Below are 25,687 nucleotides of genomic sequence, written 5' to 3'. Positions count from 1 at the left end.
TGGATTCCTTTAACACTAAAAATAATAAACCAGGAAATTTTATAATGAGCCCTCATTTCATTGAGGCTGCAACATCAGCCTAAGGCAAAAACAACAGAATTTTTTCATTATTACTTTAATGTAACACTCAATAGAAGCAAAGATGCAGGAAAACAAGATTTTTTTTTTGTCATCAGATGCACTTTAAAGACTTGACATGTACAGAAGGATCAAAAGATAAAGAAAGTTGTGAACATACTTGAGGGTCATGCAAGGGACAACTGTTATATTTCTGATAAAAATGGAAGTTTTTATTTTACAGCAAAAAGCAAAAAGGGATAATCTACAAGTGCTTTATCACCACTATATATAACAAGATTCATAAGTGTCACCTTACTTTTAAAATCACTTTCCCCAATTGCACTGGCCTTTGTTTTTTGGTGGTTTTTTTTTTTTTTTTTTTTTTTTTTTTTTTTTTTTTTTTGTCATTGCAGCCCAGGCTGCCAAATGCAGCAGGCTTAGATTAGCCCATGGTGATGCAGCTGCTGCTGGGAAATTTTGACTTATTGTCAGTGCCAATCTTCACTTAATAGTGAAGCCCAAACAAAACTGAAGTCTTTCAACCCCTGTGGATCACTGTTCTCTTTCCAGTGGTTGTGATATTTTTCACTCATGGGCATAGGTCATTTTTCATAAGGTTTCTGTGACCTTTCACCTTACAAATATGCCAAAGTTATCTAGCTGTGCATGACTTCATAAAAGAATCCATTGTCTCACCAGCATTTCCAAATTGCTTTCAGGTAAGAAGAGCACAGACTATATAATATTGCATGTTTGAAGAAAATTTTCACTCTGTCTAGACAGGTACATTTTAGAATGTGTTCTGAACAGTTGGAAATAGATGGTTAAAGAATAAAATACAGGTCCATCACTAATGAATGTATCTCTAGTGTAAGATGTGGATATATCAGGTTATACCATCATGCAGATGAAAGATTTGCTGATTCTGAAAAAATTGTAGCTGACTCTTTTAGGACTTAGGGCCATCAAATGAACCTTGGCAAGCAATTTTTTCACTTGAACTCTTTGGGGAATATTATATAGTAATATTTTTAAACACTTTCTCACTAAATGCCCCATTTTTATGATGCAAAACTTGGTTCACTTTTGCTTTGGTAATTTTGTGGATAATGTTTTTGACAGAGTTTCTATTAAAATATCTTGTTGTAATAGAACACCAGCCATAGAAGATTTCCACTCAAGGAGGAAACTGGCTCTTATCTCCCAGTAAATTATATACCATCAAGTATGCTGTAACTGATTTTGTGATGTGCCTTCTCTTACCATTACTTAATCATAAAAACTTTGCAGAAAATAAACTTCCACAACTGCTGTTAATATGTAGAAAAGTCTCTCACTTGAACAAGAGAAAAATACTATCAAGTAGAGTGCGTCTCAAAAGCTACTGGCTGTCATAAGGCACCTCAGTGTTTGTCATCACTTGCATATATTTCATATATAAATTGCCATATTGTTTTCATTATTTATGTATCTGGCCTATGATTTACCCATGAACACTCACAAAGTGATAAAGTCATATATATGAAATATCTATTAAATAGGTCCTTTAAAAGAATGACAAAATTACAGAACCAGTTCCTGTCTTTTGCTTTTCCATATGGTTCTATTCTATTTCCACTTGTTTTCAGTCTTCTGTATCATTAGTTCTGCCTTATCATGCAATTTTTATTTATTTGGTGGGGTAAAGTTTATTTTATTTATTACAGTGATGAACACTTTGAATTTACCAACACATTTCTACTGCTTGTGTACTTAGGTTCCATTTCAGGTGATTTGTCAATAATTTTAAAAGAGTACCGATGCAAAAATATATACTCTTCTTCAGGAACAAATGCAGGTTTTGTTCTGTTTATGGGAATATATTATTTGTAACAAGTTAATTTTACTGACACAATGCAGCTTAATATAACTGTCACACATGTTGACCAAACATCTAGGTCAAAAAAAGAAGAAAAATTAAAAATATAATCTATTAGGAGTTTTACGGGGACCTTCAATAGCTTTTGGCAGTGTCTGTCTGCAAGCTGAAGAGCTAATTCCAGTCCTAACTACCACTTCTCTGGCACTGCCTTATACTTACATGACAGAAATCTGGGCTTCACTGTTAATAGTAAAATTGGTGTACTTAGTGGATTTCTTTAAAAATTGAGAGAAAAGAAATTGATGATATTTAAGAAACAGATAATTCTTAAAATTTATTTATCCTTTGCAATGTCAGACTGGTTTTCAGGATTGAAGTTTCATGTAGCAAAACTATAAGCTCCCTGCTTCTTCTCTGTGGGTGAGCAGAACCCTTTTAAAAGACACACCATAAATCCTAGTCAATTACTGAAAGTAACATTTAAAGCATTTCTCTCTAGCACATGGCAAATCTGCCTCCAAGCTAACTGATGAATTTAAAATTATTCATAGTACAACTTGTTATGGTGTGATACTGACACTGAATCATAAATTAGATAGCACCACCATTTTTTTTTTTTTTTATGTAGATCTTTGAAAGCTCAGTGATGGCCCCAGTGCCATGTTTTAGATGGTTAGTTGGTGTGCATAAGTAAATTGAGATTGGGCATCTCCTGGTGCTGTGAGTGTGTGGCAACCAGAGCTCTACCTCCCTGAAGCATGAATGTATGGTGTCACCCAATCTAATTCCCAGCTGCCTCATGTACAACATGGAAATGTCAATTGTCTGGGCATTCCTCAACTCTTCTCACCCAAGTGATGAATGTTAAACTAGATGGATCCTTAAATGTCCCTTCCAACCCCAGCCATTTTATGATTCTAGATGTGGATGATGGTTATTACTTCTGAGGAATAAAATCCAATTGAGTCTAGCCAGACTTAATATGTGAATGTTAATTTTCTGTTTTCCTATAAATCTCTAGTTACATGCTAGCATTCTAGAAACCTCTTTAGGACATGAGTCAGATTTTCCATCTGACAAATTTTCAAAACTTTCTTCTTTTTTTTCATTTAACAGAGTGCTGAACAACTGAAATTGTATTTTCAGTAAATGTGAAATAATGCCCCACTGATATCATGATACAATATTTATCCCACTTTATGTGTAGGGTAAAAGTAAGAAAATAGAATCAGTCTGGTAAAAAATTTATTATACCAAATGTTAGTGATCAATTTGCATCAATATTCAATGTCATACCTGTAGAGGTTGAACTGCAACATCATCTGTCCATAATGATGACAGAAACTTCCTCACATAAAGTGATGCTACTAAATTTCTTTTTAAAACACAGAATCCTGGGAAAAAAAATGTTGCAATTTATTCCTGTTACTTTATGTGACAGTACACTCACATAAATATAGTACTATTTTGAGTATCTGAAATATGACCAGTACAAACCTCATCATATTTGAGAATTTGGTGGGGATTTTTTGTATGAAAAATTCTGATCAGGATCATTCCAAAATACCTTATGCATGAGAAAGTAAAAACTCTCAAAAACCTGAGTTCAGCAATGATAGCATTGGATTATAATAATATAAAATATAATCTAATGCAGAAAGCATTCATTAAGTGAGAACAGGACACAAAGGCCATAGAAGGTTCTGCTGAGTGTGTGTTAGGGGTTATTATCATTAGTCTTACTTGGGACTAATGAAGCTATCAAGGGTATTCTGGTTCCTTAGAAGTCCATGGTTTCCTCATGCCTGCCCAAAGCAATATTTATTTAATGCCTTGTATAAAACTTTAAATCTCAAAAAATTTCTGTTTTCTAAAAGCCTGAATGCTTATTTAGCTTTTGGAAGCATGAAATTGAATGCATGAAGCAAACAACATATTTTTTAGATATTTTTCAAAGACTCAGTAAACCATAAGTCTACTGTCTAATTTTTCCCCTAATTTATCCTAATTTAGGATATTATTGTAATCCATGGTGACAAAAGTTGATTCTGCAATGCTCTCATTTGTATGATTTAAATTAATGTGTTTTACTGTGCACTGAAATGTACTAAAGGAATCACCATACATATGATTAGATCTTTTTTGAGAGGACAGTAATGAGGAGTTGAAGAACAGTAACATTTTATGCTACTACATGTAATTCATAAATGAACATGAATATAGTATCAGCATTTCCACTACTTCTAAAATTGTAGCTCATTTAGAAAAAGATTTTCCTTCTGTCATTTTAAAATTAAAAAATTCTTATTCTCTCTATGTATGTCCTCTGATATTCTTTTTCAGACGAGTTAGTTAAACTTCAATTCTTTCATTAGATAGTAATATAATTGAGAAGAATAAAAATGCAATGAATTGGGGCATGGATTATATTTCATTTACAGATAGAGAGAAGAAGAGTAGATGTGTCTGAATGAACATGAGGGTTTTGACCAGGAATTTCTCCCATGACACCAGAATACATACTCTGTGAAGAAATAATTGAGGCTTCAGGGCTTCTTGAGCTTTGACTGTAAATTTATGGTGGTAGAAACCAGTTTCATAGTAAATGATACTGTCTTTTATTTCTTTTGACATTAGAAATGCTAGTTTGTTAACTTTTGCTATGCCTATATACTTTTAAGTCATCAAGATTTTTTTTAAATTTGCACTTGGCAACAGTAGAATTTGTTGCTTTCTCTCATTATCCTCAGCAAATTTGCTGAAAGTTATAATAGATTTTTTGAGTTTTCAGATTCTGAAGATAAATATGAAGTTATTCAGGAAAAAAAAAATCTGTTTCGGAAGTAATGTCTTGTCTGCTAGAATATTGTCCAAAGAACTATTACCTGGAGCTCATATTTTCCCACAGGTTTGAGTTGTTTTGCTGTTTCAAAGACACTGTGTTCAGAGAGGAAAGAAACCCTCAGACTAACTGAAATCATTTGAGATTATTCTGCTTGTATTCTTCATTCTTCCCAATGCAATTTAGCAGTGGGACTTTTTATTTGTAGGAAATCATAAAGACTTGAAGTTACATCATGGTGTGAGTGACATGACATCCTAGTAACAGCACAAAGAGACAAGGGGTGGATTTTGTGTAAATTGTCCATTTTCATTAACTGCTGTGATTATGTTATTTTGCTTTTGTATGTGGAATTTTTGTCTTGCTTTGTTTGGATAGTTTTGTTGATGTGAGTGTAGGTTCTGTGATAAATATGGCTTTTTGCTGATAATTCTTATATACATGATTCACAGAGGTGATAGGTGGAATGTATTTGGTTTGCATGGCCAGAAGGGGAGTTACAGGGGTGGCTTCTTTGAGAAGCTGCCAGAAGCTTCCTCCATGTCCAGCAGAGTCAGTGTCAGCTAACCAAGAGAGACATGCTATTGGCAAAGGCTGGCTAAGTAGAAATTATGGTAGTGCCTTTGTGAGAACATATTTAAGAAGAAAAGAAAAAGGTTATTGCTCAGATGTAATTGTGGCCAGAGGAGAGTGGGACTAGGACATGTGAGAGGAACAGCTCTGCAGACTCCAAGCACAGGTGGGGCAGGAGGTGCTCCAGGTGCCAGAGCTGAGACTCCCCTGCAGCCCCTGGTGCAGCCCATGGTGAGGCAGCTGTGCCCTGCAGCCCTTGGAGGGCCATGGGGATGCAGAGATCCACCTGCAGCCCTTGGAGGAGCCCCACACTGGAGCAGCTGGATGCCTGAGAGATCGCCTGTACCAGAGCTGCTCCTAGCAGGGACCTGTGGACCCATGGAGGGAGAACCCCCCCATGCAGGAGCAGGTTTCCTAGTGGGACATGTGACCCCGTGGGGTATCCACACTAGAGCAGCCTGTCCTTGAAGGGACCACACCCCATGGAAGAGTGATCCATGTGGCAGAAGTCTGTAGAAGACTGTTGCCTGTGGGAGAGACCCTATATTGGAGCAGAGGAAGGATTCCTCTGCCTGAGCAGTGGCAGGAACACCTTGAGATGAACTGACCATGATCCCCATTCCTGTCTCCCTGTGCCACTGTGGGAGGAGGAGTTAGAGCTGGGAAGTTATTTTTAAGGTCTTATTTTACTTCTCATTATCCTGCTCTATTTTGGTTTTTTTTAAATATTTGATTAGTATCTCAAATTAAAGCCTGTTTTGCCCATGCCAGTATTTGGTGAGTAATCTCTCTGTGTCATTATCTCCACTCATGTACCCTCTGTTACATTTTCTCTCCCGTGTCCAGCTGCAGAGGGGAGTGTTACAGAGGCTTTGGTGGGTGCCTGAATCCAGCCAGGGACGACTCCTTACACATGGGTTCAAAGAGCAACATGTATAAATTCATGAGATAAAGGTTTCTCAGAAGACATTAAATGCAAAGACAAAACTTTAGTCTCATAAAGTCCACGAGTTGCAAATCACTGAAGGCTGGCAGAATACTTTTCAGAAGGATCACTGTGTACTTTGTCATGTTTCTGTCTTCCTCTGTGACATCCACTCAGCCCCTGTCAAAAAAAGAATCATGAGTTAGGCTGTGGCTGCACAACTTCTTTTGACACCAAGATTTCAGCTCAGCCTGTATGCAGGTTTTACCTGTGTTACAGCTTGCCTATTTCTAGCCACAAAAATTCAGATCCCTATTTCATAATTCTTCATTTGGAAATTGCATTTCTGATGTTTGTCTTAGCAGAGCTTTAATCTGTGATCTGCAGTGGCTGGCTGGTACCCACCCCTCCTAGGAAAACAGAATGATTTCTTCTCTAACTGAAGAGTAAAAATTATTAACTTAGTTTGTTGATCAGGACTTTGGGTTTTTGTCTCCTTGGTACATAAGCATAAGCAAAGAAGGATCAACAGGTTTTGGCTCCAGATAACTCCTTATGTAAATATGAGAATTCAATTGAAGACCAGGCAGTACACTTTTACAGCAGTAGTTTCAGTTTAACCACCACACTTTCTGTTTCATGGCAGTGTTGTATGTCATAGTAGCAGATAAATTCATTTATTGCCAAAGGGGCCACACAGTTCTTAATATATATGGAAACGTCCCATAGATTAAAAAGCAATTATGTCAGTTTATGGGATTTAGATGGTTGGGTAAGGTCCTAGTCTATGTTCATGTTATTTTCTCTCTTATTCCTCTTCTACAGTCTTAAACAAGTAATAAAGCCAACATGGTCTCTAATCAAGACCACCACTGTGTGCTCTTAGCAATGCCAGCATGATTTTAAAATTCATTTTATATTTGGATATAATTTTGAAAGTGCTCTACTTATTTCACACAATTTCTTCTTTATAATCATCATGAAACTACTTTCAAAACATTTGCTGCTCAGAAACAAAACAACACACACTATGTAATGAGTTTTTAAATATTTATTGTTTGCTTACATGCTGTGCATAAAATAAAAAAAAGTTTTCATTCTTTTGAAATATGAAAAGAGAATAAGTTTATTTTTATGATATTTTATATGAAAAATGGTTGTCCACGCTTAGAGGTAGTAGTCACTATCATACATTGGTTTACAGACTCTTTATTTTGGATTTATACTACTGTGTCTGACAAAAGTAAGCATGGTCAAAAAACAAGCCAAATAGCAAATTTCAAATTTTATATACATGCATTAAAATAAATGTGAATTTAAATCAGTCTAAGCAAGACTGCTCACACTCTGAGTCTACTAGACATTAGATAATAAAGGTGAAGAGCATTTTGCAAAATGACAGATGTTAGTTATTTTGTGCCTTACATCCAAGTTATAAAATGGAAGTGCTCTACTAATGGCATGAGGTTTTTTCCCACTTGTTTTTTACTTTGTGGGAGGCTATTTGGCTTGATAAAAGTGTGTAGGAATATTTTTTTCAAAAAAGTGTTTTAATTCTGTTTTAAAAATCTGGAAGCAATAGCTGACAGTCCAAAATAATTAAAGTCATTTGGCAGATAAATTAGATTAAAGCTGTGTTGGATCATTTACCTGCAGTTCACCCATTGTGGTACTTTTTAGTAGGTTTGTTACCAAATGAATGTAAAATCCAGAAAAGCAATTACATTGTACAATGTGAAATCCATCAGCACTGAGACTGTTAGGGAGAAAATATCTGAGGTGTGACTACACGTAAGATGTAGTTCAAAGATGAAAACTCAAACAGCACTAAAATGCAGAATGTGCATTTTAAAATAATTAGATACCACAAGTTAAAAGGGCAGGTGCTCCTTATGCTAGGATATGTTCTTCTGAGCATATTTTGATTTTATCCCCCTTTCAGTGTGTCTTGGGATTGTATTTATTTCAAAAGAATAATCAGCACTGCTACTGTTCTAAGGTGCATATTAGCTATGCTGAATGATGGTTCATTTAAACCATGTTTCTTCCTCATCTATGATTAGAAAAATAAGTTGTTTTCTACATTGCTATTTATAGCCTAGCAGATATAAGGCAGATGGAGAAAATGTATTTAAAAGTAGCAGTAGATATGATTGACGTATTGTTTTATTCTCTGCTTTCATGTTGGTTTTTTGCATGTTGGTACCAGAGAACCATGATATTGTGTAACATTAGTGGCAGAGCTGTGACAGTGTCAGGTTATATTATAATTGCTTATTATATTGGAAAAAAAAATATAGAAAATTGGTATTACAGTAGTGCGGGTAGTTCTCAAAATGAAACTTATAGTCCTGCCAATGAGTTTAAATAAGATTTCCCATCCTAAGGTACCATGTTCTCTCAGAAAGGAATTGTTAGGAACTGTGCTTTGTTTTATGAGCAGAGCCTGGGAGACACTCCTCTCTGCACAGTTCAGGTCTGTAGTTTTTGGAGGTAAAGAGTTAAAAGTGTTACTTGAACTATGCTTGTGAACCAAAAAGAGACTATAGTAAATTCTCGGTGGAACATCTAGCTTTAGTTGCACCAGTGATGCAGTCAAAATGGTGTGCTTTATTTATTTTTTTTTTAATAATGGCTCTCAGAAATATTATCTGCTTCCTTTTTTCTCCTTTTCAATACCTCACGTTGCATTTTGCCAGACCTGTCATTCTCAATGACTTTTTAGAGTTTGCTGGAGGAAAAAAAAAAAAAAAAAACAGTATACAAAGTAGACTGTCAAGGGAGAGATACATCAATTAATTCTAATCTAGAAGTTCTTGTTTTGAATTCTGTTACCTCAGATATTTCAGAAATTTTTAAAAATTCTTGAGTTTACAAGTCAATAAAGGTTTTGAAAGTTTGCTGTTCAGCCTTATTACTCTAGGCAGATGTATACTTCCCATCTATTATTTTCAGTGCCAAGGCTGAGCAAGGAGCTTCACCTTCTCTTCAGAATTATTGCTAGTTGGTTTCTATAAAATGACAACAACCTGCATTGCAATGCTTTCTAGAGAGCCTGAAAGTATTTTTCCTAGAACATTGTTGTGGTTTAAGGAGCCCAGGAGGCAGCTCAATCCAAGCTGTTCCTTCCTTCCCTCCAAGTGGGATGGGGAAGAGAAATGCAAGGCAGAAGTGAGCAACACTGTTTTCATCACAAAATCAAAATATAGCACCACATAGCTATGGTTCTATCACAGCTAAAACCAGTGTAGTCATGCCATTGAAATTTACTGTGGAACCTCTGAGATTCAAAACTGAAAAAATAATAAGTAGCAACAACAAGAAAAGTACTGAACTTCATCAAGTAGCTCTTGACATTCTAATTAACGTGGCGAAAGATTGTTCCATTGAACAATTAATTCTATTCTAGTTTATCAGTTAATTTTAGCTATACAAAAGCAAATTTACTCCTTTTTATATTTAGATAGTATGCTCCAATACCTTAGGTAATTGAAAAAAGTTAGTGTAAAATGGTAGATAAACTATTATTTAATAGGTATCAGCCATAGGCCAGTGATGAATGGAACAAAGTAGAAAATAACTATCTGTAAAACTCTGGTTATTTTGCTATCAGTACATCAGACTGTAGGTTTATTTTGCTAGATGCCAGTTATACTATATTACATAGTTAGAAGTATTTGAGTTTTAAACCTTACTGCTAATAAACACCTGCTGGAGTGTAGATATCAGTGCTTTCAAGTAAAAAAAAAATAAATGCTAACCAGCCCTCTTGCATACAATGTCCTTTGTCAGCAGCTTTAAGGTCAGAAACAGAAATTTACCAGCTGAGAACCTGGGAGGGTTTTTAGCTTTCCTTTTCTGAGGGCAGCAGACTTTCTAGCTCCAATAGTTTGGGATTTCTGGTATCACGTAATCCTGATGAACATCCTGCCTCACGTATTTCTGTCTGCCTTAGTAGGTAGCTGACAGAAAGACTGTCAGAGCTAAATCTAAAATTGATATCAAACCTGAGGTGAAGTATTAATCTCTCAGTCACAGAATAGGTGAGAATATATGTTCTAGAATCATCGTGGATGGAAGGAAGAGAAGACAATGAGAAGAGTTTACTTTGAAAAGGAAGGCATTACTTCCATTTGTTTCCTTTTTCTAACACATCAAGGATATCTTTGAGAAGCTGCTATGTGGAAAGATATACTAATGAAATAACTTATAACTATGAACTTCCTAAGCATTTCTGTCTATATATGGAAAGTAAACTAATATATTTCATATACATTATTGTGGTTTGTTCCATTTTCTCTTTAATACTGGAATGTACTGGGTGGATTTATGCCTGTATTTCCTATCTAAACTTTTGGCCTGAAAATTTCCATTTTTAGGACAAGAATAAAAAAAAATGTAGACTATTTTATCTGCTCCTAGTTGTTGGAAGCAGCATATATAAAAATGTCCAGTGTGACAAAGTAATATATAAAGCAGAATAAAATAAAAATTTGCAAGTAAAAAAATTACATTCATAATGTGTCCCATGGATAGTTTTCAAGCTTTGCTGGAGAAATACATTCTTCAATTCTGGGAAAAAAAATAGGAGGTTTTTTTTTCTTCTAATTTCAATTTGGAACAATAAAACCAAAATTAGATGGTTGCTGGGACCTAGTACTTTCAGATTATTACTATCAAAATCTCACTAATGCTTTTCCAAACTTGATACAGGTGGTTCTCAGTCTTGCAGAAATTCACCCATCTCTTAAACAAGTAGACCATAATCTGCTAACACTGTCACATCAAATCAATGGGAGAAAAGCAAGCAGATGAACTCAAAGCTTTAATACTGAACATCCACCTCATCTGGAACTTCTACCAGCTATGTTTTGGAAGTCGGAGAATGAGGGTTCTACAGTTAAAGACTACAGCCAAGATAAAACCTATGATGTCAGAGAATTACAACTTGGCTGAATAAGGCTGCTAAAAATTGGGAATGGTGCAAGTTAATTCCTTTTGAATTGTCCACCTCATTCTTTTAAATCAGATAAGTTTGCTTACCTAATTGTAATATTATTTAGCAATTACACAAGACTCATCTGGTTTGTGTGCCCACAATGCTGAGCCCAACTAAAATACTTTGAAATTAATGCTGTCGGGATTAAGCAAACATAAATATTTGCAAATGAACATGCTTCCCCCAAATATTGCTCTCTTGTAATTGCCAAGAAAACAAACAAAGTAACTACAATTCAGATTTGTTACTGATTTTTCATTATTGTTAAATATTAACACAGTAAATATATTAAAAATCAATTGGAAAATAATTTTCTAAGACCAATATTGTATATGTTGTAGTATAAATGTTTAAAGTGATCATTATATGTAAGTGATACTTCTAGTTTTATAATTCCTAACTCATGTAACAGTGATAAATGTTGGAAAATAAAGGAAAGAAATAAGTAAGCTGTCTATATAGATAGTTTCCCATTTTGTATTTTTTGAATTTTAGGCTAAAAAGAAATAAAATTAATTAGCAAAACTGGGGGCAGAAAACTACTGGTTTTTGAATCCTCAAAGGAAAGGTCAAAAAGAGTGAAATATCTGATTTTCTAATCCATGTTCTGATACTAACTTAATTTGTTAATGTCTTTAACTCTTAAATCTCCTTCTTTGCCTGCTATTTGTCAATTTTTTCCACCAAGCCCTTGAGTTAGCAACATGATTCCCAAAGGAAGACATAGCAAGATGTTAGTATAATTAAGAGATGGAGAAGAAATTGCTTTCACATTCCTATTTTTTTTTTCACACTGAACCTGTGAAAGTAAGCTCAGATGAGAACTCAGATTAGATTTACACAATTCTGTAAATTATGTACCTATATAGAAAACTAATAATAGGAAAGTCTTATCAAAAATCTCCCAGGAAAGTACTAAAAACCTGTTGCATACACAATGTAGCAATACATAAACTTTGCTATTTCCATGAACACATTAAATTTAGTGTTCTTGAAACTACAGATTGCATTTCACTTTTAATATTAATCGTCTAATATCTAGTGCCAACCATATGACAAATTAGTCGGCAATGTTATCCAGATGGAAAATTCCTCTTCAACTGACTAAATATGACACATACTGAAAAAAATCTGAATATTTTTTCCAAATTAAACCTTTATAGCCAATTACTCTACAAGTATTTCTAAGATCCTTTGGGATAGGAATGTTTGTTTATGTGTTCAAGCACCATTTCAGAGAATAAAATTAAACTTAGATGGCAGAGATAAAATTAAAGTGGCTGAAAACACATTGATACTCTATAAAACAAAACAAGAAGGCCTTGAAATTTTGGTAACTGTAAGAATTATAACATACAAATAAATTATGTACACATTTAGCTGAGACTCACTGCAAACCAATAGAAAATTAAGCTATTTGACCCATTCATTTGTGGAACCAAAAAGTGCTCATTACAGTGATGATCTCTAGTACATCAACTTGTTATGAAAAATATGAGTTTTTAAAAATATTATGACAGCTGCCTCTTTTCCCACTGAAAACCAATACTTTATTTCATTTTCTTCTCTTACCAGTTCATTAGATGTGAATCAAAACTGTGAAAGCTCATGTTCAAGTAGATCTTCTGTGATATTTTACAGAACAAATATATTATTGAGGGAACTTCAAAAGATTTTTACAAGTCTTGCTTCATTAAATTTTGCCATAATATGTGTCACAGTGACCTTCAAAGCAACCAGCATTTCAGCACCAAATATAACAGTGCAATATGACAGCTCCACTTTAAATTATGGTTTCATATTAAGAGTCTGTCTTAGATTTTTTTCCCATAATTGGGAAAGGTAGAAATATATAAATTAAGATATAAAGGACATTCATTTCCCTCCTAGATGGGGTGCTTTTTAAAAATAGATAAATCTCTGGTGTTTTTGCAGGAAGATCATATTTCCTGTCAAGTATATTCAGCTTGAAAAAATATTAGATAATAGCTTCCCAATTTCCTCCATGTCAAATTCAGGAAAAGAGAAGCACTTATGCATCATTTTGAATGCAGGTGGTAAAATACATCTGATTAGGTGCAAGTATCAATTAAGAACATTCTTTCCGCTTCAAAATCCAATGCACTTAGAAGAAAAGTAATAAATTTTGGAGATGAAACTAATCAAACAGAAAAAGACAAATCACTGTGTTGTTTTCCAAACTATGAAAAAACAGGCAGTAAGAGGCTAATTCTGTTTGTGAATTTGGGCTAACAATAACTAGATTGTTTTGGATTTTTTCAGCACAAAACATCTTCACTACTTTTTATCTTTCTATGGAGGCGTCATTTCTATTTTCACAAAATCTTGAGGTGAATATGAATTAATAATTTTCTTTCTTTCTTTTTCATGTCAGTCTTTTGTACTTGCTGACACATCTGGACTTTACATGTCTATGTAACATCCAGAAAAAAATACAGAACTCAATAATTACACCACTCTTCTCCTTGACATTTATAATGTTTCTTGCCCATTAACTGAATAAAATTCTTCTTATTCTGAGACAGGTAATTTTCATACTTTCACACAGACACAGTAGTTGACTAAATTCTCATCTTCTATTAATGAATGCAGTTGTAACTTTGCTGATGTAAAACAACTGAGAGTATAGCTAAAAATTTTTAAAAATTATTCCTCCTTCTTAAAATGTGAGATTATGAGTGGAATATTGTGAGCTAAAAAATAGGAATATGAAAATATTTATGTCTTCATTTTGTGTCTCTCTTTTTCACAAAGCATGTTAACATCAAACTGATTTACTATGATCTTGTTTTTTCAGACATACAGCTAACTCTTCAAATTCTTTGTACTTAAGGAATGCTAAAACTATCAACAATTTTTTTTCTTGTAATAAATTTAATTATATATTTACATTGAGCTGATCTGCTCATTTAAATACAGCTGTCAAAAGATATGAGTAACTCTAGGCACTAGGTAATGACAATTTCTATATGCTTCAGATATCTATGGAATCATTAATTTCCTTTATGTTAAATGGTCTGCATCTCTCTTTGTTTCTGTCATGCAGTCTTAATAGTGATACGCAGAGCAGAAAAAGTCACACAAAAATCACAAACCAGATCAAGTCAGGAGGGCATCTAGCTCAATATCCTGTCTCAGAGAAAAAACAGTCACTCTTTAAAAAGAATATATTAAAACAGAACAACAGAGATTTTTCCCCAAGTGCATTACTTCACCTTCCACCAATCAATGAGACTAAGGTTTCCTGACCTGTGGTTCCATTATATTTCCTAGTCCAGTGGGTTAGTTTCCCTTGTTCTAGTATTGTTCTTAATTTTTCATTATTTTTTTATATACTTTTGACCTACATAATATCTCTTGGCAATAAATTGCCCCAAACATTCTGCAAAAAGTTACTAAGAATTTCCTTTTGTTCTTCAAGCCTGTGACCTGATAGTAACAGTAATTGAGTAATTGAATGCCCTTACCTGCTGTGTTCCAAGACATGGAGCTGCCATTTCTTATTCACATTTTCCTCTGCATGTTGAATAGGCCTGTTCTGTTTCTCCATCTGGAAGCAATGCCTTCCCTTTGATCATCCCTATTTCTGTTCTGTATTTCATTGTACCTTTGCTGATGCATGGCTGCCAAATATCTTCTGCTTTATTTTCCATTTTTAATGTCTTTTCTTCTATTACTGTTCCATTGTATGGCAGTTTCCTTCAATGAAAATGAATTGAGGTCCTACTCTAAGGATTGCTTATGTGACCCGTTGCCCCTAGTGCTTTTCTCTTGAGTCTTCACAATTAAATGTACTGTCTTTCTGCCATTCAAAGGCCCTAGCAGTCTGCAAAGTAAGAGATTAAGTCAGTGATATGATTTCAGACCTCCCAGTTGGCAGCAGAAAGCATTATCAAAAAGGCACCAGGCTGGCCTGATAGAGGAAGACGTGTGCATTTTATTTTGTAAGGATTTTGTGCTTTGTTATGTTGGAGTGCAGTTACAGCAGGCAGGAGGCTTTTGTGCATTGAGACAAATGAATGAAAGCAGCAAGGGTAAGATTTATTTTGTTTCATATTTTATTGTCTTGAAACAGCTGAACTCAGCTAATCAATTATTTCATAGGAAATGGTTACTGTATTTCTGTACTGCTGTAGGTGCATGTGATGCTTTATGAAACACCCAAGTCAGATTTCATATGTGCCAGACATAATCCCTAGGAATTTTCTGAATCATATTTATTTCACTTTGATTTTCTTCATACCGTGAACATAAGATAAAAGAATGAATTATTCTAAGGCGGTTAAATTTGGTTGCCTGGGATACTCTGTGAGCATGACATGGATATAGAACTGATCATGTGTTCATCAGACCCTTGATATTGCTTCTTAACTGACTTTCTGCCTGCTGGGAACACCTCCATTCTTGATAATATGGAAAAGGTTTGCTGCATTGCTTGTAAAAGTTTTTATCACCTGTGCTTCTATTACATTCTCTGAGTGATGGAAAAGAAGAACAAGCACAGAATCTGTCCATAGGTTTTAGAGGATGTTTACCACTGTAATTGAAAGATATAAACAGCAAATTCAGAGTTTAATTCCCTGACTAAATATTCTGTCCCGTTCACATCTTTAACATTTCAACTCAGAACTACTGTACTAATTTGGTTTTGCCTAAAGAAAATCCTTCTGCAGGTCGCCTATTTCTGATGCTTAAGCAACAAGCAACCTAAACTACTCAAATCCTGTTATAGCAAATAGAGAGAAATAGGCAGATTTAAGTCATGATTGGGTGAGGATAATCACATCCTAGGATAACCTGTTCACTTTCCTTATTGAAAAGAAACAGGGACATTCAATGAAGTTATCTACCCAGTGGATTGTAGATAAGCTTAGTCGGATGTTTGGTCTGATTTTCCTACTAGAAGATGAATACATTTCTTCTCTTTCTAGGATTTTGTGATGTTAAAAGGCTTTCTTGGTTCTCACTTGAATTATTTAGTGATGGCTGGTGCAGTTGATGACTCTTAACATCTTCAGGACTGAAAAATGTATTTTAAAAGGAATTTAACAGAAATTAACAAATTCAGTGCTAAACCAGACTTGGCATAGAAAAGCAAGAATGCAAAGGGAAAATTAGAGCTAGGAGTGGAAACAGACTGATTCCTTTTTGGTAGCAGTAGAAAACTATATTCTTCCCCCAATTGTCTTTATTTTCACACTAAGACAAAATCATGTAGGGACATAATAGAAACTTGTTGCTGTTTCTCAACTTTTTCTTGTACTGTGTAATTGTGAAAATTTTAATAAATAATATCCCAGCTAATCTATTTATTTCAGTAAAATCTGAGTCTTCAGTTAAATGGTTAAAGTATAATTCTTAGCAATATGTGTTTGTGAGGTAATTCAGACCCAACTCTATGGTCTCTCTAACAAAATTTTTCTCTCGAATTATTTGTAATCTTTTTTACCCTTAAAGTGTGAGAAAGTTTCTATTTCTTCCTGTGTCCTAGTTAATTGTTTTGAGAACCCCATAGGTTGCATGTACTCACTTGGAGACCATTGCCCCTGTGGAAAAGAGTCCCTTGTGATCATGGACAGAGGTGAAGTGTCAGATAATGGACCCAGGGTGGAATAAGTAACTACTTCTTCTTCTTCTTAGCCTGTCCTGTGACATATATTAAATATTAAACTGCCAGTAACCATCTTAAAATATGAAGATCTGTAAATATTGCTAGGAAGCAGTACTAAAATACTCTCATAATGTGGTAGAGAATTAGGTCATTGTAGTTCAGCAGATGCCCTTCTTTGGATCTGATTCATGGATCCTACCAGAGTGGAGCCATGGTCAGTGCTTCATGGGACTTTAATTTCTGCTAATTAAGAGTATCTAGAATGAGGGAAGTGGAAAAATTTTGTCCAGACTGGCAGCTTTGCCCATAGTGTTCTATCTGTGTACTTTATCACAGACATAGATTTGAGATTCTTAACGCACAGACTCAATCTGTTTTCTTCCACTTAGACCCTTCATCTAGGCAGAAAATTAATCCCTGTGCTCTTGGTGACCTCTTTACGGATGCTGTAGACTTGCAACAGATTGCAGCTGTTGTACAGCTTTAGAGCAGAAAATGACTGTTAAGGATCAGAAGGCTAATAGCCTGCACACCATAGGGAAGAGGATGTGCTCTTCATCCTGGCATTTCTGGATGTTTTTTTTTGCCAGCTATGCATTTCTTTCTGATGCAGTGTCTGTATTTGCTGTGTCTTTTCTGATGACTTCTGAGAGGACTTCACAGCTCTGGTAATGGAAGTCTAGGCTGCTTTGGACATAGCACTGCAGATGTAGACAGAACTGTTGTAACAGCATCTTTCCTCAGTAGTTTTGTCTATACATCAATGCAAAGACTTCTTTGGATGCAAGGTGCTGGACTTCTGGAAAGTTTCAATCTTTAGGGGAGATCCCTCCTTTGAAGGCAGCTATCTTTCCTAAAAGACTAGTGAGATTGTCCTTCCTTTCAAGATTGGCCAGATATACCATGATCCCTTCCCCTCCTCATTCTTCTCCCTCTTTACCTATCTGAAATTTCACAGATTAATTTTGATTTAGAATATAAATTGTGGACAGTTACTCTCCAAGTTAACTAGCTTTTTTATTAACTACCTAATAAAAGACATTTTAATAGCTTTGTTGCTCAGTGTACCAATATATTGTGAGTATTGAGCTACACTGAGATTTCTAAAGGTACTGCACTTCAGGAATAATAATTAAGGTTGAGTGCACAGGACCTCCCTGTGAAGGATAACAGAATCACCAATTTATTGAAGTTGGAAGCGACTATCATCTTGAGACCATCAAGTCCAACCCCCTGCTCAAGCAGAGCAGGATCACCTAGAACAGGTTTCTCACTACCATGCCTAGTCTGGTTTTCAAAATCTCTAAGAACTGAGACCCGACAAACCTCTCTGGGTAACCTGTGTCAATGTTTGACCATCCTCACAGTGAAACAGTGTTTCTATGTGTTCAGGTGTAATTTCTTGGGTTTTGATTTGTACCTATTGCTATCAAGTGCACTGCTGAAAGAAATTTGGCTCCCTCTTCTCCATCCCCATGTATTTACAGACAAGTGTTAAAATTCACCTGAGCTTTTTCTTTTGCAGCCTTAGGAGTCCTACAGCCTTTCCTCATGTGAGAGAGAACCCAGCCTTTAATCCTGTTTGTGGCCCTGCACTACACTGCTAGATCTCCTAGTACTGTTTCTCTCGAAAATCTGAATTTAATTAGGCAAAAAAAACCCCTTGTAATCATGTAGGTCTGCTTCTGATTTGCAATGCCACTGACCTGTTTTTCATCCCATATCTTTTTCCACTTTCTCCAACAATCCTGACTTTCCAGACCTATAATTTAGAAGCATAACTAGTCATTGCTTTCCATCCTGCTTTTCTCCTGCTATCAGAGTATGAGTTTTTTTAATGACTGTCCTTCCATATGTTTTTGTTTAGCTAGGCCTTTCCTTTTGTCCTTTTTTCTTAAGTCAAATAAAAATAGCAGAGGATAAACAGTAGTCAGATTCTCAAACAAACAAAAAATTAATAAAGTGGATAGAAATTTAAAAAAAGTAATAGTCACACCTGTGTATAATCATCATCCACAGATCCATTGTATAATTAAACTAAAACTTTCTTTGCAAAAATATTACCCAAACTCAAAATATTTTTCTTGATGCTTATTCCTTATTCATATCCCTGATGATCAGTCTGGGAAATCTTTAAGGTATTTTGCATACGTATGTTTCTCAAGGCATTGAGAAGACATTCTGCCTAACCTCAGTTTTAGTTTAGCTTTTCTTGCATCCATGATACTATTGTTATGTCTAAAGGGTAAAAAAAAAGGAAAACCATAATGACTAAAGTAATGAATGCAATAAACATTGTAAATGATAAGCCTTCACACTTAAAAATTTTCTTTTAACAATTATTCATTTCCAGCCTAGTGGGAAAATGCATATTCTGCCCATTGGTGTTCTCTTCGTAATTTCAAACCCTACAAATTTGAGGATCCTGAAAATGAAGAAAAACTGGGTTTCCCATCTAGAAATAAAAATGAAAACTACTTCACAGAGATGTCATAGGACAAAAGTTCTGTACTGACACATCTATAAAGAAGAAAATTTATGAGAGCCTTTTAACTTGCATCTTCTAGCAGTAGTTCCTCCTATAATGGTCTTTTCACTTCTGGTAATAGGCAGATGCTAGAACTTTTTCATTTTCCGTGTATTTGAATGTTTGAAATTAAATAAAGTTATATGCATGCTCAGCAAATAATATAGTTGATGATGCTATTCACAGGTAATAAAAAATGGATCATTTTGAAGTGCTTGCATTTTATTACTTTATTTTGTAATAAATTAATACAATTATATTTTTATTGTTCATTTCAGACATAGCACTGTTTTTTCCATCCTTCACTGGAAATTCTTATTTGGAGCTACCTTCTCTGACATCTGTATCTGATACCAGGACTGCATCTGGGCAGGAAACAAGCAATCTGACAACTCTGTACTTGACAGTGAAAACAACTGCTCTAAATGGCACAATTCTTTACAGTGAGTACCAAAGATACTTGAAGCTAAGTATCGCTTTTAGCTCCTTCAGGTCCTTATTAACTTTAGTGTACATCAGCTGGCATTTCCTCTTCAACAGCAAAATGAGTCATTAAAATGCAGTAGCAGCCTTTTGGTATTCTAATGCATGCTGCATTATAAAATTTGAAGCATTGTTCCTTGTGATCCTCTAGAAAGTTCTTTAATTTATGACTCATTGAGCAAAACATAACTTACAAGAGAAAATGCTGCTTCCTGACAAGAAAGAACATAGTAAGCATATGACATTAGTTGTAAGTTTTACAGCTCTAAAATACAAATGTTGAAGAAGTTTTGAACAACTTAGAGAGAAACAACTTCATAGTTGGACTAAGTCTCGCTTTTTATAATTGTGATCTTGGTTCCAAATTCTTGATTTATAGAACTATCTTAAGTTCTGTAGTTTTGCCATATTTTGAAGTACTTACTATGATTTCACACTTCAGAGAATTCTTTTGTGATCCCCAGAGAGCATACTTGCAGACTTGGATGTATGCCTGTTAATACTACATAAAAAAGTTGCTTCTTGCCAGAATATTTCATTCCTCAATATATGGCATAAACTTCTGAGATAGAAATACACTTTTCACTAGTCAGCAAGAAAAAATAGACTTCTCTGCCAGTTGAGTGTTTCATTATATATTTTATCTTGCAATTTCTTGCAAATGGAAAACATGGAAAGTGAGATGATTTCTTCCCAAGAAGAGCTAGAAAAATATGGTTATTTGATAGATTTACTTCACAAAGACAAAATCATTAGGAGCATGTTCAGTTCACTGCAGCTTCCTAGGGTTTGTCTACACAAGAATTTGTGTTGGTATAGCATAAATTATTCTGATTGAATTTTGTTTCATTTATATTAATCTGGTAGTAGTATATGTGAATTCACCTGAATTATGTACATATCTATAAGCCAGGTTTAAAAGTAATGTAAGCTTTGTGGCATAATTTAATTATGCCTTTTATCTGTACTAGATTTTTTTTAGATGTGAAACACTCTAGCCCCAACTTGAAAATTAATGTTTACTTCTTTTCTAAACAAGTATTTTAAATCCTTGTATGTTATATCTGGGTTGTTGCTGCAGCTGCCTAAGCTACAGTACTGTGAAATTTGCTAAGAATCATGGAATAAGTGGTGATGTGGCAGTTCTTTACATCAAAATGTTTTATACTTGTTAGTTATTTCAATTTCAAGAGGAGATATTTGCCCTTGAAAAATTCAAAGAAGGTTATTGGAAGTACTTTGAATATACTTGGCATTTAGTGATTTTGTTTGCTTCATCACTGCAAAGTAATTTGGCTACAGGCAAAGTTAATTTTGCATTTTGCTATCTATCTACACATAAGCCCTGAGTAAGCATCTCTGTGAACCAAAAATCTCAGAGAATTCCAAACTAAAAAAAAAAAAAAAAAAGAAAAAAAGAAAAGGCTCTGGAGACACCACATGCCAGCCTTAAAGTAATACATGGGTTCTTATACGAAATATAGGGCTAAACTTCTTAGCAGGGCGTGTTGAAATAGGACATGGAGTAATCTCTTTAAACTAAAAGAGTGTAAATGTAGACTAGATATAAAGATTATTTTACAATGAGGAGAGCAAGGTACTGGAATAGATTGCCTGAGAGGTGGTAGATTCCTCATCCCTGGAATCAACTAAGTCAGGTTTGAGAAGACTCTGAGCAGCCTGATCGGGTCGAAGATGTTCATTGCAAGGGATGGACTAGGTCACCAATTCTTATGACTCTATTTATTTTCTTTTCTAGATAATGTACTCATTCTGCATCTAACCTAATTAGGTATTAAAACCTAATATAACCTGTTCAGCTATTAGTTCGTACTGTCTATAAAATTGTTAATATGGTATTTTTCAGGTGTTTGCAGAGATTTTGTTTTAGCAGTATTTGAGGACTTCACATTCTTTAGAATATGTATTTCTGATTCCTGGAATGATAGAATGGCATTAGTGGATAACCATGAAGTTTTTTGCTTTCCAGCTACCCATATCTGTGACTTCCATGGACTGTGTCACAGCTCATTTCTTGTCCCTCCAAAAAGGAGGCAGTGTGGGTCAGGATTAGAAGTACAAGTTCAGTTCTCACCCTAAAAATGAGCTGGGGTAGCTCCATGAACTTGGGATAATTTTTGTATATTTTCACACTGAAAAACTCGTCTTCGTAGGTTCTCAGTAGCATGTTAATCTTGCATTCTCATTCCCTTTGTTACCCTTAAAATGGAATTTTAACTGATTTGCAATATTCCTCTCTTTTAGTGACCACTAGGGTTTCTATTAAGGTGTGATTTCTATTTAGCTAAATAAACAAATAAGTAAATAAGTAAAACTTGGATCTCTGCCTGGCTGTGGAACACAGACACAGAAAGTAATGGAAAACTTATCAAAATTCTTGTAGAATTCTGATAAGTCATCCATTACTTTCTGTATCTTATAATCAGAATTCTTACAGAATTCTAATACTGTGTTTAACAATAGATAGATCTTTACTTTACATTTCCACTTTATCTCTACCCCTCTTTCTATAGCACCAATTCCTTTTCCTTGTTTTTTGTCTTTTTTTTATTCTGTCTCCTGATAATTAGATTCCTTTCCAAATATTACAAATGTTTGTTATGATGGTTCAGATAAATATTCTTATTTAGTTTTACATGAATGTAAAATAAAATATTATATAAATTTGTAAATAAAAATCTCTCACGTGCTTTCTGAATGAACTCCGTGTGCCTATACAGATAATTGAGAATGTTTAAATTATTTCTGTACACAGGCACAAAGCTTTTCTGTCAGATAAATATCCTTTGTGAATTCCCTCATATGCTTTCTCTGTATTTTCTTCATTCGCATTTTTTCTTCCTGCTCTTTCATTTTCATATCTAACTACTACAAAAGAGAAGCTGCTGCTGTCAGCTCTTCTGTTTTTAATAGTAATACAACTCCTGCCTTTACTGCTGTTTTTTCGAGCTGTCTTACCATCCAAAATCTGAGGAATGAACCATCAGCAGAAAGCCAACTTGAGGCTATTGCACTCACTACATACAAGAAGCACACACTTCTAAGGATTAATGTTCCCAACATTTTCAGATTCTGTTAATTTATGCATATTAGCAATGGTTTCATAATTGTGAAACCATTTCACATAATTTCACACACTTATAAAGCAAAAACCTTTCTATTTGTCAAAATAACTTTTTTTAATAGAAATATTACTACAGTGATCTGCTTCTTTCACATGTTCTTGACTAGAAAATTGTTACACATTTTTGATAATTTTTTTTAAATTAATCCACCTTCAGATTACACATTTTATAAAAACACCTGTTTTTACCAGGTGGTGGTGAGGGTACATTTGTTTTCTGGCAGATAATTAGTAAACATTTAATTACAGGGAGAAATCTCACACAAGATGCTGCTGATACACAAATTAATTTGAATCAGAAAGTATGCATAAGAACATTATTGAAGTCCAAATCATAAGGATAATATAAAAAGAATGAAACTTGCATCTGTCTTTATGTAGTACATTAGCCAGTGAAGAACAAAAAACATCTGTGCTTTCTTCACTTTTTCATGTCCACGTGCCTTAAAATAAAAGGAACAGACCACTGAAAATATCAATGCATTAATTTAATACCTTTTAGCAGTTAGTGCCATTATATATATGCAAATATATATAAGATAAACAAAGTCAATATAGAGAATACAGAAAACAAGCTTGCTTATAGGCGAACCAATAGGCAGAATATGAAAATCATTACAAGTGCAAGGCATGTCACTTTAGCAAATCATACCATACCGTTGTTAAAAAAATTCCTGTTTGATGCCTTTATCAGCAAGAATTTTATCAATGGTTGCTTAAAATTAACAAGTACTAAGGACTTGTCCAGGCTTCCAAAAATAGGTTTTCTGTTAAAAAAATGGGTAAAGAAATAGGATGTCATAGAAGCCTATGTGTGATTTATAGAAAATTACTATACAGACATCTGTCTTAAAACAAAGAAGAATGTATTTCCATTCTTAATAATGATGTTATCCATAATTATTTCTGTATGTATTCAAGAAAAGTCTGAATTTTAGCAGTAAATGGACTAAAGCTGTCTGGAATTTTTGCACTTACCTTATGTTTAAATTGTTGATAGAATGTGACAATTACATTTGTGCCAATAAAGATTATCCATCATTTGAGAAGATTTATTTGTTGACTACAGAATGCATTCATAAAATTTCTATTCTATTCCTTAATTATTTTATTTGTTTGCATGGTTAAATTTCATCAACATGTCAAGGCAAATAGTGATATTTAGCCACTAAGCAAAATAAATTGTTAGTGATCATAAAAATCTAATATAGTTGTAAAATTTTACTCCATCATTTTCACTTTTAAGAGAGTCAGCATAATGCTGCTCACAATCCCTTCAAGGGTAGATTGTTTAGTTTCTGCTATATATGGTAGCCTATAACTTCTGACAATTGGATTTCAGATATCACAGCCCATGTTTATAGCATTCCTTAAGGACAACGGCTCCCTTTTCATAAGTTGGGCTCATAAATTATTTCCTTTGCTCTCAGAAGCTCTGTTCCCCATACCCTATAGAAACTAAATAGAGGCTATTCAGACGTTTCAGTTGTAGTCTCTTTGTCTCTTATTTCAGCTGGCATTTTCAAGTAGAGCATTTCATAGTATCCTTCCTATGTGTCAAAATATATTTTTTTCCTTAATAAAGCTTATCCCGTATTTTAATGGGACTTCAAATTTTAGATAGGCAATCATTTATGCTCAACGGCCATTTGCTTGTTGTCATACTGATGTACAAAAATAACCTTCCAGCTAACAGTTTTCTGTGAAATGATGACTGCTGAGATTCTTTAGCCAGAACCCCTCACGTAATCGCTAGTAAGGTCAAGATGATTTACCCCTAATATCCAACAAGGTTTTTAACTCAGATATTTCCTGATCTCTGTCTCTTCCCAGAACCTGTCTGTTTTGCTTATAACTCAAGCTTTTCTGATGAAGGTAACTTCCACCATATGCACTAGGTAGAATATGCTCTTTCATACTGCCAGAACAAAATTCTCCAACTCCTCATGTTCACTGTAGAAAGATTTACAGGGCTGTCCTTTCAAAGGATTTCATACCACCTAGCAAATAATGTGCAGAATGTTGTTAGTCACCTGTAAGTGTGACTTAAAAGTGTTCCCTAGACTGAAGTTCAAGCAGCAACACTCACTGAAGTTTCAAGAAGTAATGCTGCCTTTGAGTGAGCTGTCCCAGATTTTTTACTTTACTGGTAATAACGAGGACCTTCTTCCAAGTTTTTGCTAGTGGGCAATGTGAATAGACAGGCAGAATCACTGGGAGAAGGGAAACAAGCTGTTCATCTGTGACTCCACTTTTTCAAGACACATTATATACGTGCACATATACATCCACTTCATTCTCTCTGAATCAATGTGACTTAAAGATGTACTTACTGGTAAAAATTGGAAGTGCCAGGAATGGCATGTGCAGGGAGGGTAGAAGACTAGGAAACAAATAGCACAATATGTGTATATATCAGTTATATGATGGTTAAAAAGCGGTGCAATAGTGCAATATATTTTGAAAGAGAATTATCAGACTATTGTAGAAGGAAATTGTAAAAGCCAAAGGCATGAAATCCAGTCAAATTAAAATAGCTTTGGAGTTAATTGGGTATTCAGAATACAAAATATGTCTAAGCATAAAAGACTTCAGTAGGTCCTTAGGATTTGTAACAGACTGAAGAAATGCAATGTTGAC

General features: G+C 34.5%; 1 protein-coding gene across 1 annotated transcript in view; it reads left to right on the top strand.

Moving 5' to 3' along the window:
- EYS (EGF-like photoreceptor maintenance factor) overlaps positions 1-25,687 on the top strand; it is a 245,396-nt gene that overhangs the window by 78,366 nt on the left and 141,343 nt on the right. Inside the window, exon 4 of the mRNA XM_085574728.1 lies at positions 19,698-19,862. Within this exon, the coding sequence (XP_085430854.1) occupies positions 19,698-19,862 (165 nt within the window). The remainder of the gene's footprint in view (positions 1-19,697; positions 19,863-25,687) is intronic.

This window comes from Lonchura striata, chromosome 3 (genome assembly GCF_050655825.1).
Source record: "Lonchura striata isolate lonStrDom1 chromosome 3, ASM5065582v1, whole genome shotgun sequence".
In the NCBI taxonomy this organism is placed as follows: domain Eukaryota; kingdom Metazoa; phylum Chordata; class Aves; order Passeriformes; family Estrildidae; genus Lonchura; species Lonchura striata.
This window is presented reverse-complemented; position numbering and strand designations above follow the sequence as displayed.